Source organism: Amblyomma maculatum, chromosome 4, assembly GCF_055883805.1.
Source record: "Amblyomma maculatum isolate TAMU_Amacu chromosome 4, ASM5588380v1, whole genome shotgun sequence".
NCBI classification, from domain to species: domain Eukaryota; kingdom Metazoa; phylum Arthropoda; class Arachnida; order Ixodida; family Ixodidae; genus Amblyomma; species Amblyomma maculatum.
Genome location: NC_139347.1, coordinates 73,063,497 through 73,077,056, shown reverse-complemented (window position 1 = coordinate 73,077,056; position 13,560 = coordinate 73,063,497). Strand labels below are relative to the sequence as shown.

Genomic DNA, 13,560 nt, shown 5'->3' with positions numbered 1-13,560 from the left:
ACCATTGCCAGCGGGCCCTCCCTGCCCTCCAGTGTTCGCCTACGCGGATGACGTTTCTGTGGTGGTGCCAGACACAACATCAGTGAAGAGATTACTTGAACTAAGTACGGAGTACCGCCAAGCGAGTGGTGCTCGCCTCAATCACAAGAAGTCCACCGTTATGGCCTTGAACACGACCCCCTCCCCTACCGCTATCCAATCGATTTCTGTTACTCGCGAGACAGAAATCCTCGTATACCTTTATGACATTGTGTTCGTTAATTCGTTCAGTTTACATTAACAGCGCTATGCGGTGTCACAAACAAAGTGCGATTTATAAATTTTTACCGCTCCAAGCTGTCAATGAACGAATAACGTGGTAATAAATCACACACATTTTGTTTATTGATGTTCGTTTTCTGATGGGACATTGAGGCTCGTGCGTTCGAATGCTTTCGTAGCTCGTGTGCTCGATTTTCGTTAAAGCCGATTATTAAAAGTGACCGCGTCCATCCTACCTTACTAGGAAGGTGGACGAGTGTTTGCCTGTATTTTTGTCTACTTGCATATCCTCTCCTTGCGTTATACGCAAGATGCTGCATAATGTCAACATGTGTAAAACATCAGTAGGATGTAATAACCAAATAGTACATTTGTATGCCTGAATGCTCATTGTATTCTTGTAACATTTTCGTAAGTGCCCTTTATTGCTGTGTCAAAAGATCATCATGAAGCCTTGTCCTGTACCAGAACCTTCAGTACCAATAAAGTTCTCTTAAGATGTATTGTATTCTTGTACTGGATGAGCACGGCCTGGTGCCGGGGTTACCGTTATCAGCGTCGCCGTTACTCTGCCTGACCAGGACCAGATCATCGAGCATCAAGGCGGGCCCTGGATTCCGCCCACCGGATCGTCCAGGTGGTCCGCCTGTCAGCAACCCGCCCGGGCACCACTGCGTTTCGCCGTGGGAGCCAGGGCTCCGCTCCGCCATCTTGATGGCGTACGCCACCCCGCCCCCGAAAGCGAATTGCTTCATTTTCGAAGTACCAGAGGGCAGCACGGTCGACGAAATCATCGATGCCCTTGAATCCGTGACCGGCGTAGCCGGAGTCAAGTCCCTCCAACATATCGGAGGAGCCAAGTTCGGTGTAGCGGCGTCTTCTGACAGCGCAGCATCGAAGATCAAGAAGAAAGGAAGCATTCTCATCAACGGGTTTCAGTCCCAATAGCAAGTGTTGGCCCCGAAATCGTCCACGTGTCTATTTTCCGAGTGCCTCTGTGGGTGGCCGATGCAACGATTGCTGCAGTGATGTCAGCGTACGGTAACGTCCAGAATGTACACGAACCGGTCTTTAAAGGACGCCCCGGCGTTGGCACAGGAATCAGAGTAGTCAAAATAGAAATGAATAAGCCCATCCCCAATTTCCTTTCAGTTCAAGGTCACACGGTGATGTGTGATTATCGGGGCGTTCAGAAGGTGTGCTCCAAGTGCCGCCTGTCAGGCCACATCGGAAGAGACTACCACATCCCCGCTGTTCAAGATGCGGTATTTTCGGACACGCCACGGAGGGGTGCGAAGAACCGTGCCGCAGGTGCAGTGGACATCACGCAGCTGTTGACTGCGTGCGGCCAATGTCTTTTGCGGCGGCAGTGGCCTCCGAGGAACATAGAGCGCGCTCTCCAGCAGTAGAGCGACGAGAAGTCACACCGGGGGCTGACTCAGTAGCAGCTTCCGACACGGAAGAACTCACCATAGACGAGAAAACCGACGATGAAGTTTCTGACATCAATAAGGGCACCATAGATTCACCACGAGACTTCCCAGAACTTCCTTCCACATCATCTGACGAGTCGAGCGGAGACGCCAGCCGGAACATAGAGCAGCCGGATGACGCCGCTTCAACATCCAGCGACTCAACATTCCACTCCAGTGCAAGCAACACTTCGGACCTCACCGAGTTTCAACGTAACCCGGTTGCACGTGGCTCCCGAGCGACAGGAGGCGACGGCTCGACGGGTCGACACCGCATGCCACAAAGTGTTCCACAGAACATTCGAGTGAACAGACTTGTCACTGACTCTCGGAAAATAGACTTGAAAAACCCACTCAACCTCCTCGTCGGATCACTCACGGGCGACAACCTCATGGAGTGCGACCGCCAGGAAAAGGGGACATCCCGAGTCGGCAGACAGTGACGACTCGCCCAACTCGAGTAAGCCCAACAAAATTCCCAGTGCCCAGGCGCAGTCTGGGCACGACTTTCCGTAGATAACAGTCTTTTATGTCCTTTTTTTCCCCTCCTTAGTTCAGAATATCCGTGTGCGCACTTTCATAATAACAATGGCAGCAATTCATCTTTTAACTCTGAATGCTCAGGGCTTGAGGAACCTGAACAAACAGTGGGAGATTGTAAACTTTGCCCGTGCTCGCAATGTAGATATTCGTTTCTTGCAAGAGTGCAATTTTAGTTGTCCATATGATGTTCAATCTTTCTGTGATCGTTTTTGTGTTCATGCTTTTTTTACACTTACTGATTCACATATGTCTGGTGTAGGAGTTGTTTTCCTTAAACCACATTTTCGTCGTGGTGCCCACTGCGTATATGGTTTCGATGGTCGCACCTTGGCTGTAGATTTCAATGTGGAAGGCAGACGTGTGCGCGCACTTGTGATTTATGCTCCATCCCAGCGATCTTCCACCTCTGAGTTTTTCGATTCTTTGGATACCTTTTTGTTGGACAATTATCCCACCTTCATAGTTGGTGATTTCAACTGTGTTGAAGACCCTTACAGGGATGTTAGCGGTAGGAGAAAAGGTAGGCCCTATAGCGGGGTCCGAGCTTTAAAACAACTGGTACATAATGTCAAACTGAGAGATGCCTGGATAGAGTTGCACGGTGAAACGTTCGTTGCCACATGGCAACGAGGCAGGAATAAGAGTCGGCTAGACCGCTTTTACTTCCCAGAGAATCTTATTAATTATGTCACTAGTTGTGAAGTCCTTACGTTCCCACCCGATGTCCCGCGCATCTCCGACCATTACCCAGTTTTAGTGACACTCCACTTCAATCACCCTGTCCCACCTAGGGACCAGTGGAAAATGGACTTGACATTGGCCCACGACCCTCAAAGTGTAGCTTCCTTGAAAGAAGCCTTATCACGAACGTGCAGCCACGCTCCTCGACCGAGTAGCTGGGACGCTCTAAAAACCATATGGCGAACGGAGCTCATTAAAGCAGGTCGAAATATAAGGGCACGTTTAACTGCCGAAATAAATGATACACTTCGTAGGGCACGCATTGTGCGACGGGGCGTGCCCCTCACGTTCACAATGCATGAATATCTGAACCAATTGCAAGCCAGCTATGAACTCTTACTTCGACTCAACTCCCGAACTGCGGCGCAGACATACATCAATGGAAGGCCGATCGCAGACCCTTCTGTACTGCGCAGTGTTCGCTGTGGCTCGTTAGAATGTCGAGAGGTGATCCCTTTCGTTCAGTTGCCGGACGGAACACAATCTGATCATGCTGATGACATTGAAGCCGTTTTTAGCACGTACTTTACGCACTTATTTACAACAGAGTGCAGAGATTCTGCGAGCCAAAGTACAACCATAAGCGATTTTTGCCCAGGCATAGCCTGCATTCCTGAGGAGAGTCGTGATAGTCTGTGTGGCCCAGTCACCCTAGAGGAGCTAAACTTTACGCTCCAAGGGATGAATGCCTCTGCTGCCGCAGGCCCTGATGGGTTACCACTTATTTTCTACAAAACTTTCTTCACCGAAATACACGCCCACCTGCTATCAATGCTTAATGGACTCCTTACTGATGGGCTTCGGCCAGAATAATTTCGTGAAAGCAAAGTTATACTCCTCCTGAAAAGTGGAGGCGTACCATCCGACCCGAGAGCATGGAGGCCCATTTCATTACTCAATTCAGACTATAAAATACTTGCCGCCATACTGGCGCATCGCATATCATCCCATCTCCCCGAAATGATAACCAATGTCCAGACATGTTGTGTGCCGGAGCGCACAATTTTTTCTTCTTTAGCTTTAACCCGTGACCTCTTCACGTATGGCACACGCACGCAGGTCTCGGGCGTCTTTGTTTCCCTAGACCAAGAAAAAGCGTTCGATCGGGTAGAGCGAAACTATCTGTTTGAAGTACTAGAATGTTTTGGATTCCCTGCGGATCTGATCAATGTCCTAAGACTCCTGTACACAGACTTGGAAGCCAGTCTCGTGATTAACAATCGAATCACTGAACCACTCCCTGTGAGCCGCGGCATTCGACAAGGATGCCCATTGTCCTCGATCCTGTTTGTCCTTTGCATAGAACCCTTGCTCCACCGGATACAATGTTGCCAGTCAATACGGGGCTTTCCCCTCCCAGGCCAAGGCGAGATCAAGGTTGCAGCATATGCAGATGACGTACCCCTGTTCATCAGAGATATTGACAGTTACAGAGCCTTCCTGCAGCTCTTCCACACATATAGCCACCTGTCGGGAGCGCGTCTCAACCCAGCTAAAAGCCAAGCTCTCAGCTTTGGATCTTTTAGTGATGACTTCCCAGACGGAGTGCAGTTTGTAGATGGTGTCAAAGTCCCGGGCGTCACGTTTTTGGCGTCCGGAGAAGTAGCCCGCACCACCTGGAAAGAAATAAAACGCAAAGCTGAAAAGCGAACAGAAATAGCCAAAACCTTTCACCTACCGTTCTCAGAACGCGCATACCTGATCAAAACTTCCATCATAGAATCTCTTTTCTATGTTGCCAAGGTCGCACGTCCTCCTCGTCGAGTCCTTCAGAGTTTAGCCACCCTGTGTGGCTCATTTTTCTCGGATGGCCATGCGGAAAGCGTGGCAAGGTTTTTGTTCGACTCCCTACCAACATGGGAGGCTTCAGCATCCCAGATCTTGATGTCACGTGTCGTGCATTGGCCTTGAAAACCATGTGGGACCTGATTTCTGACACAATGTATCGAGGCAGCGAGCTGTCCTCATACCTAATGGGTATGTCGTGTCGTTTCTTTGATCTTCCTGTTCGGAAGGGCCCGGCGGCCGAGAGACCGCCACCCTTTTACATGTATGTAATGAACTCATTGCATTTCTTTAATAACACGATGCCTGAATGGGACCCTAGAGAAATGACTGCGAGCGAGCTTTGTGAAGGTGTAGCGCTCCAAGCTCTTGACGATGACCAATGCAGGAAAATGCGCAAAAGAAGGCGGATGAATCGCACCATTGTTTCCCTCCCAGCAGATGTAAGAAGCTTTACTTGGCTCCGGCAATGGGAAGCGCTACCCACGGCCGATCTTGTGGCGTGGGGCGTGGCGCCCTCCGCCTCATGCCCGCAATGCGGTCGCACCGAAACTTTAAATCACGCCGTCTACGAATGTCAGGTTGCGCGCATTTTTTGGTGCCTTTTAACCCGCATGTTTCAGACACACATTCAGTGGCAAAGCCGTCACCGAGATGCGTTTGCCGAACTCATCATGTGCATTGGCGCTTTCGTACTTTGGAAGCGGAGAGGATATGCGCATCTGCGGGGACGCCCGCAGAGAGCCATGTTCCCTCTGCTCCATCGTTTCAGAACTCTTATTGAGGCATCTAAATGAAGAACTTGTAATGCTCGGGGAGGAGGCCTCCCTCCTGCATTGGTCAACGCGCTTCATTTCCATTGTTAATGGAAAAGTGACCGCGTCCTTCCTTCCTTACTAGGAAGGTGGGCGAGTGTTTGCCTGTATTTTTGTCTACTTGCATATCTTCTCCTTGCGTTGTACGCAAGATGCTGCATAATGTCAACATGTGTAAAACACCAGTAGGATGTAATAACCAAATAGCACATTTGCATGCCTGAATGCTCATTGTATTCTCGTAACATTTTTGTAAGTGCCCTTTACTGCTGTGTCAAAAGATCATCATGAAGCCTTGTCCTGTACCAGAACCTTCAGTACCAATAAAATTCTCTTAAACGTCAGTCCCTCTCTGACGGGGCAACTACGGAGCCCTCCCCCGATAGCGAGCCTGTGACGGAAGTGACAATCTCTCAGAGCGACTCCGACACTTCCTCAGACGTACCCGGCTCTGAGTCCCTAGCAGTGGAGTCGCAACCTGTGGCGGGCCAGCACACGCACGGCGACAAACTGCAGACGACGCCTGCTCCACATGTGGAGTCGGCAATTCTGGAGGCTGTGCTGAACGGCCCGCGCCTCCTGCACTCGGCGGCTTCTGCCCCCGTCCTCCCGAGTAAGGAAGCTACCCTATCTGGCGTTACGGTGGCAAGACGCTCTGGTTTCGCGATGCCGCAACGCATGAGTGCGGGCCGCGCTATGAAAGCGCCTTTGGCGGACGACGGCAAGCGTCACTTTTCCGGCACAGAGAGCTGTGCATCTTCGAACGCATCAGCGCCGCATAAGAAGGTGCGAAAGGCACCAGACGGCTCCGAGATGGATTTTTCGGACGCCCAGTCGTAGCCACCATGGCGCTGCCTCTCAGGCTCAACAGCCGCTGCGGCCGCACCCTCCTCTTCCTCTTCGCATGTTTGGCGGTGGCTTCGACGCGGCTCAGTCGGCGCCGACCAGCGGCCACCGCTTCTCGCTCCCGGCTCATAGTCGGCTCGGCTGCGTCGCTGCGGCCTGCGAAGGATGAACTGCGTGCGTTCCGTGCACTGAGTGTGTGTGTGTGTGTGTGTGTGTGTGTGTGTGTGTGTGTGTGTGTGTGTGTGTGTGTGTGTGTGTGTGCGTGTGCGTGTGCGTGTGCGTGTGTGTGTGTGTGTGTGTGTGTGTGTGTGTGTGTGTGTGTGTGTGTGTGTGTGTGTGTGTGTGTGTGTGTGTGTGTGTGTGTGTGTGTGTGTGTGTGTGTGTGTGTGTGTGTGTGTGTGTGTGTGTGTGTGTGTGTGTGTGTGTGTGTGTGTGTGTGTGTGTGTGTGTGTGTGTGTGTGTGTGTGTGTGGTTTTGTTTGCACAGACGCGCGCGCCACACGGAAAATGTCGAGGCCCGGGCCCGCAGGAATCAACACTCAACTCCCCGAGCGCCTCCCTAGTGCTGATTAGCGGACACGTTCACAGACTTCGCCCGACGAACTTTTCCGTGAGTCTGTTATGTTCTCCTCCGTTTGTTTTGTTTCTGCGATATGTATAGTCGTCTTTGTTCCTCCTCCCTTTTATGATGGCTCTTTTTCGTTTTGTTTCCTTTAACGCGCAAGGCTTTCGCCACGCTGACAAGCAATGGGAGGTGCTTTATCTTGCGCGTTCGCATCGAGTAGATGTTTTGTTTTTGCAGGAGTGCAACTTCCGCACCCCCGCCGATGTCCTTTCTTTTCGTTCTCGTTTTAATGTTGAGGCCTTTTTTTCGTTAACGGACTCACGGTGTTGTGGCGTAGGCGTGATCTTTCTTTCACCAGCATACAGGGCATGTGCTCATTGTACATATGGCATAGATCGGCGCGTGATTGTCGTTGACATCTTTCTGTATGGCCGCAGGACTCGTTTTGTCAACGTGTATGCGCCAGGCAAGCGTAGTCTGATAAACGAGTTCTTTCGATCCATCATGACATACTTTCTCGACAACGGGCCCCACTTTATGCTCAGGGATTTGAATTGTGTTTTAGACACAATGCGCGACATCAGGGGGCCTGGTCAGGGCGCCTCCAATTACCACGCGAAAGAACTTGAAAAACTAGTGCGATCATTACGCTTAGAGGACGCGTGGGTCACTCTTCACAGAGACCATTTCGAGGCAACACGAGTCTGGGGCCAGAGCGCGAGCCAAATAGATCGAGTTTACATGCCCTCCGCCATGGCACCTGACTTGCTACAGTGCCGAGGTATTGCCTTTCCCACCAGGCCTTAAACTAAGTCATCACTTCCCGGTCACGGTTACTCTGCGAGCAGCCCCGGGCCGTGCAAACAGCCCCCTGATGTGGCGCATGGATGCAGCGGTACTACGCGATGAACAGTGCTTCACTGATATACGCCGAGTTGTGCTTGTCTGTGGCAGCAGTTAGTGACCGGAATGTTCAACTTGTGGCATCTCAGAGACTGTGGACCATGTATTATTGGTGTGCCCAGAGTATGCGAACGAAAGAAATGGGCTAGCTGCTTCCTTGAAGCGTTTAGACAAGACGCCTCTGTCGGAGGAACTGCTGCTGGGCGCTTGGCAGGACAAAGGGAAGGGCCTTCAGGCAGTGCGTGTTTGCCGTTATTTGAGCGCCAGCGGACTTGATTCACGTTTGTAAAGCAAGCTGCTGTGTCTGCATATATTTCGTATGCCTTCTCCCACATCGTCACCCATCATGACCTTCTTTCTTCTCTCCTTCCCCTTCCCCAGTGCAGAGTAGCAGGCCAGATTTGAATTATTCGGGCCAACCTCTCTGCCTTTTCCTTTCAATAAATCCATCTATCTATCTAGTGACATAACACCTGTTACCTGGGACGCGTTGAAAACACACTGGCGCGATGTTCTTGTGTGTGCGGGGAAGGCGCGGCGTGTCCGCATTACGACCGTGCTGAATGACGTTCTGCGCCGTATGCGCTTCGTACGGGGCGGCGAAACGCTTACGTTCGCGATGCGCGAATATCTCGAGATGCTGCGCGAACGCTATCACCGCATCCTCGAAGACAGTTCTCGCGCATCACTCTCAGCAGGGCCATCAAACGTACCGCTTGAAGATGCCGCGGAGCTCGGACACACTCGAGCCGTTGGCCAGCGCAGTAACAGGGGAACGCGCGTGGAGAGCGTCACGTTTGCGGACGGTACGACGTCTTCGGATCCCACGGACATCCGCAACTCGTTTACCGAGCATTTCGCGGCCCTTCTTTCGTCGCAAGGCCTCGACCAGGAGGAGCATTTTCAAGAAGCGGTCGGCTTCTCCTGTGGGCCTCTCCCTCAACTTCCAGAAGACGCATGTTCGGCACTTAAGGAGCCGGGAACTTTGGAGGAGGTGCGTTGTGCCTTAGGCGCCATGAACCAGTCGACCGCTCCCGGTTCTGATGGACTTGTAACTGGCTTTTATTATACTTTCTTTGACATCCTCTGTCCTTCTTTACTTAAGCTCGTAAATTGTTTCCTCGAGAGCGGCACCAAACCACCCTCGTTCAGTGTCGGCTGTATCGTTCTAATACCGAAGGAGGGCATAACGTCGTCAAGTCCCTCATCGTGGCGACCGATTACCCTCCTTAACACCGACTATAAACTTGTAACCATATTGCTAGTCCGTAGGGTGCGAATCTACCTTCAAGACTTGGTTAGCCCATACCAGTCCTGTTCTGTACCTGGACGATCGGTTCTCTTCGCTGACACTGACGAGAGACGTCTTCGAATACACCTAGCTGTTCCAAACGGATCACTGGGGCTTTTGGTTCCTTGGACAAGGCAAAGGCCTTCGACTGCGTAGAACATGGTTACTTGTTCGCCGTGCTCCGTTCATTTGGTTTTCCTGACGAATTTTTTCAGCTCCTATGCGGCCTTTACACAGATCTTACCAGTCAACTAGTACTGAATGGCCAAATTGCCGGCAGCTTTCAGATTACGGGGGGAGTGCGTCAGGGGTGCCCGCTCTCGCCACTATTCTTCATACTTTCGCTCGACCCGCTGCTGCGTATAGGGTCGCCGCGGACAGGCGTATTCGAGGTTTTCCATTAGTAGGACAGGAGGCTGTCGTTGTATCTGCATACGCGGACGACATTTCACTCTTCGTCCGTGACAATGACAGCTTCATTGTTTTTTTGAACATCTTTTCAGGATACGCAGCTGTATCAGGAGCGCAGCTCAATCCGAAGAAAAGTAACGCTGTCCGTTTCGGTCAGTTCAGGGGCCCTTTAGCTGCCGCCGTACCGTTTGTGGACACAGTGCGTGTACTTGGCGTGCTGTTTGAGCCAAGCGGTGTCTCCTCCCGGACATGGGACGTAGTTCTCTCGCGAACCACGCACGCCCTTTCTGACGCAGCGCGTTTCAACCTCGCGCTCGATGCTAAAGTTAGCGTTGTCAAGACACGAGCGTGCGCTTTCACCTTTTATGTGGCGCGTATCGCGACAATCCCGCGCCGGGTGGTGAACAGACTCGCGTCCCTTATAGGGACTTTTGTTTGGGGTAGCAGGACAGCGCTAGTCGGCCGTCACACCCTACACTTTCCGAGGAGCAGGGGAGGCCTTGGCCTTCCGCGCATCCCGACAGGGGCCCGAATACTCGCGTTGAAGCTGGTAGAGAGGCTATTCATCATCATCATCATCATCATCAGCCTGATTATACCCACTGCAGGGCGAAGGCCTCTCCCATATATCTCCACGTAACCCGGATCTGTGCTAGCTGCATCCACTTGACCCCTGCGAGCTGCGACCCCTGCGAGTCCTACCCTGGTCGCACGCTCATCCTGTACTGGATGAGCACGGCGCGTCGTGTGCTTACACTCGAACAATAACTCGGTTCACAAGCGGGTAGACCTCTGCCTTTTTACCGCGAAGTTGCCAAGATAAAGTCGACTCTCGATGCGGACCTGTCAGATGTTAATTTAGGCGACCTACCAGACATACGCATCAGCGAATTAGTAGCCGTTCGCAGGCTTTCAGCTGATGAGCAACGACAGACCAATGTACGCAAATGGCGAGCGTGGGCACCTTGTCGGCTGCTAAATTAAGTGCGAGATTTTGACTGACTTAGGCGCTGGGGCGTCCTCCCCACGAGACAGCGCCTTGCCAGATGGAATGTTGTACCAAATGACCAGTGTGCCAACTGCGGTGCTCCCGAGAGCCGCTGTATGTTTTTTCGAATGTGTAGTTGCGAGAACAATGTGGCGGCTCGCATATAGGATGTTTAATGTCCGCATGAACCCTGGCTTCAGGCGCCGGCGCAACCCTTTTGAACACCTTGTGTTCAGTGTGGTTCTGTTTGTGTTGTGGCGTCGCAGGTGCCTCGCTGAGGCGCGCCGAACTCCCGCCCGAGCAATGTACCCAGCCCTGCAGAGGCGGCGCCTCGTCGTCTGGAAGTATCTGTCTGGGCAGTTAGAAACTGACGGCGAGACGCGGTTTCTGCGGCGCTGGCGCACGCGCTTCTGTGTTGTACGAGGCAGCAGACTTGAGATGCCTGTCGTCCTTTATTAGAACCCTTCTCGTTTATACTGTTTTCCCCTGTCTGGGAAATCATGTTATATTTAGTTTATTATGCATATGTAACCTATAGTGCTTTATATAGTGCTTTGTTTTGTGAGTAATGTGCGTTTTTGTATGCATGTATGTATGTACCCAATTAATTATCTTTCTATGTTTCCCCTCTCTGGCGAATCTTATTTTTAGTTTATTATGCATATGTAACCTATAGTGTTTGTATAGTGCTTTGTTGTGTAATATGCGTTTCTGTATGTATGTATGTATGTATGTACTCAATAAATTCTCTTTTTGTGTCCGTTTTTTCATCGTTCGGGACGACAGGCTTGTTATGCCAGCTTCGCCATACTAACCATTAAGTTTCTCATTGTAATTCCTTTTGAGCTTGTGTTGTGTGGGTATTCATGAACACGGAATAACTATTAATATGCGATTGTTGCTAGTATCGCACCTTTCGTTGTCCTCCCATGTATGTACTACAGTGCATGTGTGTGTATACACAAGTACCTATGTGTGTGGAAGACAGTAAATTCCCTCTACTAATGTGAATGTCTTATGTCTAATAAAACGTTTTCTAAACACATATGGTGCCCTACCAATTACGCACAGCGACACCATCCACTTACTTGGCATTGATTATGAGGCACGTGGGATAGCAGTTTCGGTGCGGACTACCGTCTTAAACGAGGTGCACAGCAAGGTGACTACAGCCAGTGCCTTTGAACTACCCATGCTGGAGAAACGCTCCCTTGTCCATATTGTTTTCTGCGGGCGAATATCGTATCTCGCACATGTAGCGCAGCCACCTCTAAGAATTTTGCGCTCCCTTCAGTCTCTTGTAAGTTCATTTCTTTTGGGCAGGTCGCACGGAACTAGTATGCCGTGCGGCACTCGGCCAGCCACGTTCGAAGGGTGGGTTTGGCTTCCCTTCTTTGTCAGTCTGCTGCCGGCTGCTGGCTCTACGCTACCTTCTTCGTTTGCTGCAGGGTGATGAGTGCCCAGCACGGGTGCTTGCCTTTTATTTTTTAGGGACAAGTGTGAGGGAGCTTGTCCCTGACATACCACTCAACAGAGGACCTCAGGCTTTCCGGATGCCTGTTTTTAATTCGTGTATGATGGCATTTCGTCGCCACGCCCGCCATGTGAGCCCTGACTTAGACATCTCGGCGAACAGAGTAGTGGAGTCAATGGGAACATCACTACTTCCGCTAGTGTCTGCGGAACGTACGCGAAGGGCAGATTCCACTTGTTGGTTACTACTCACAGCGTATTTTCTGTCAGGGCATTTACGTGACTTTACGTCGCTTTTGGAGTTTGGGGTTATGCCTACACGAGATCGGCTGCAACGATGGGGCATTGTGCGTACCGCTCAGTGCGTCAGCTGCCCACTTCAGGAATCCAATCGTCACATGGCCCAGCAATGCGTCGTTTCTCGTGTTTTTTTTTTTTTAGGGCAGTTCATGCCGGTTTCAAAAGTGTAGGTATTAACCGATTTCAGATAAATGGTAGATGTCCTCGCGGTCGCTTTGCACGATTGCTGATTGTAGCTGGCGCTTTCGCGTTATGGCGCAATCGTTGTGAGGCTGTCGCATCGAACCGGCGCCGACGTGCGCTTTTCCCTGTCTTGGTGCGTCAACGAAAGGAGATCGTAAGCTTTCTGGCTGAGGAACTTTTCTACTTTGGGAAGCGAGAGTTCCGTCGTCAATGCTCTTGCCCTATTGTTTCCGTATTCGACGGACGAGTCCGGGTGGTTTTTAACCCACTTTGGTACCTAATATAATGCAAATATTTATGTTCACATCGCAACCCACATGTGCAATGCATACTGTACATGCGATTGCTGTATATATCTATTTTATTTGGCAAATTATTCTACACCTTAATGTATATTGCTATTCAAAATTGTATATAGTGTTACTTAGTTGTATTCGCTGTTCGTGATGAGGATGAAGAAGTGCAACAGACTACCAGTAGACGATGACGCTGAGTGTTGTGAAATCGGTGCCCTCATCAACGTTAGTTGTGCGGACAGCTTTCGGACTGTAAATCTTCCACGTAACAATATCATCCTCACAAACTTCCAAATTTTAATATGTATGTAAATACTGATTTGTGATGTATTTGTTCCTTAGGATGTATCTTATGTGCACTTTCCTTTGTTGTTAATCATGTGTATTTCCTGTTTTGGTCATTTATCGCCGCTCAGGAAAATGTCTAATGTGAACGTCTAATGTCTAATAAAACTTTTTTAAACACCTTCATCAAGATTTGCCTCCAAGAGTGGGGGAAGAAGATGGCGCGGGAAGAGAGAGAAGAAATCCGAGTTGTCTCGGATGCCATCATCGCGCTATCGGCCCCATTTTCTTAGGGACCGAGCATCGCCGCGATGTTGCCCACCCTGCGTAAGGAGCTCCATCGTCTTCTAAATCAGCGCTGCGACAGACTTCGTGCAACAGCACTCGCTGAACAATGGGGAAC

General features: G+C 50.7%; 1 protein-coding gene across 1 annotated transcript in view; it reads left to right on the top strand.

Moving 5' to 3' along the window:
• LOC146191396 (uncharacterized) overlaps positions 1–13,560 on the top strand; it is a 151,456-nt gene that overhangs the window by 115,838 nt on the left and 22,058 nt on the right. The window contains 3 exon segments of the mRNA XM_084600316.1: positions 1,414–1,572; positions 1,632–2,161; positions 5,963–6,230. Coding sequence (XP_084456442.1) covers positions 1,414–1,572; positions 1,632–2,161; positions 5,963–6,230 — 957 coding nt within the window.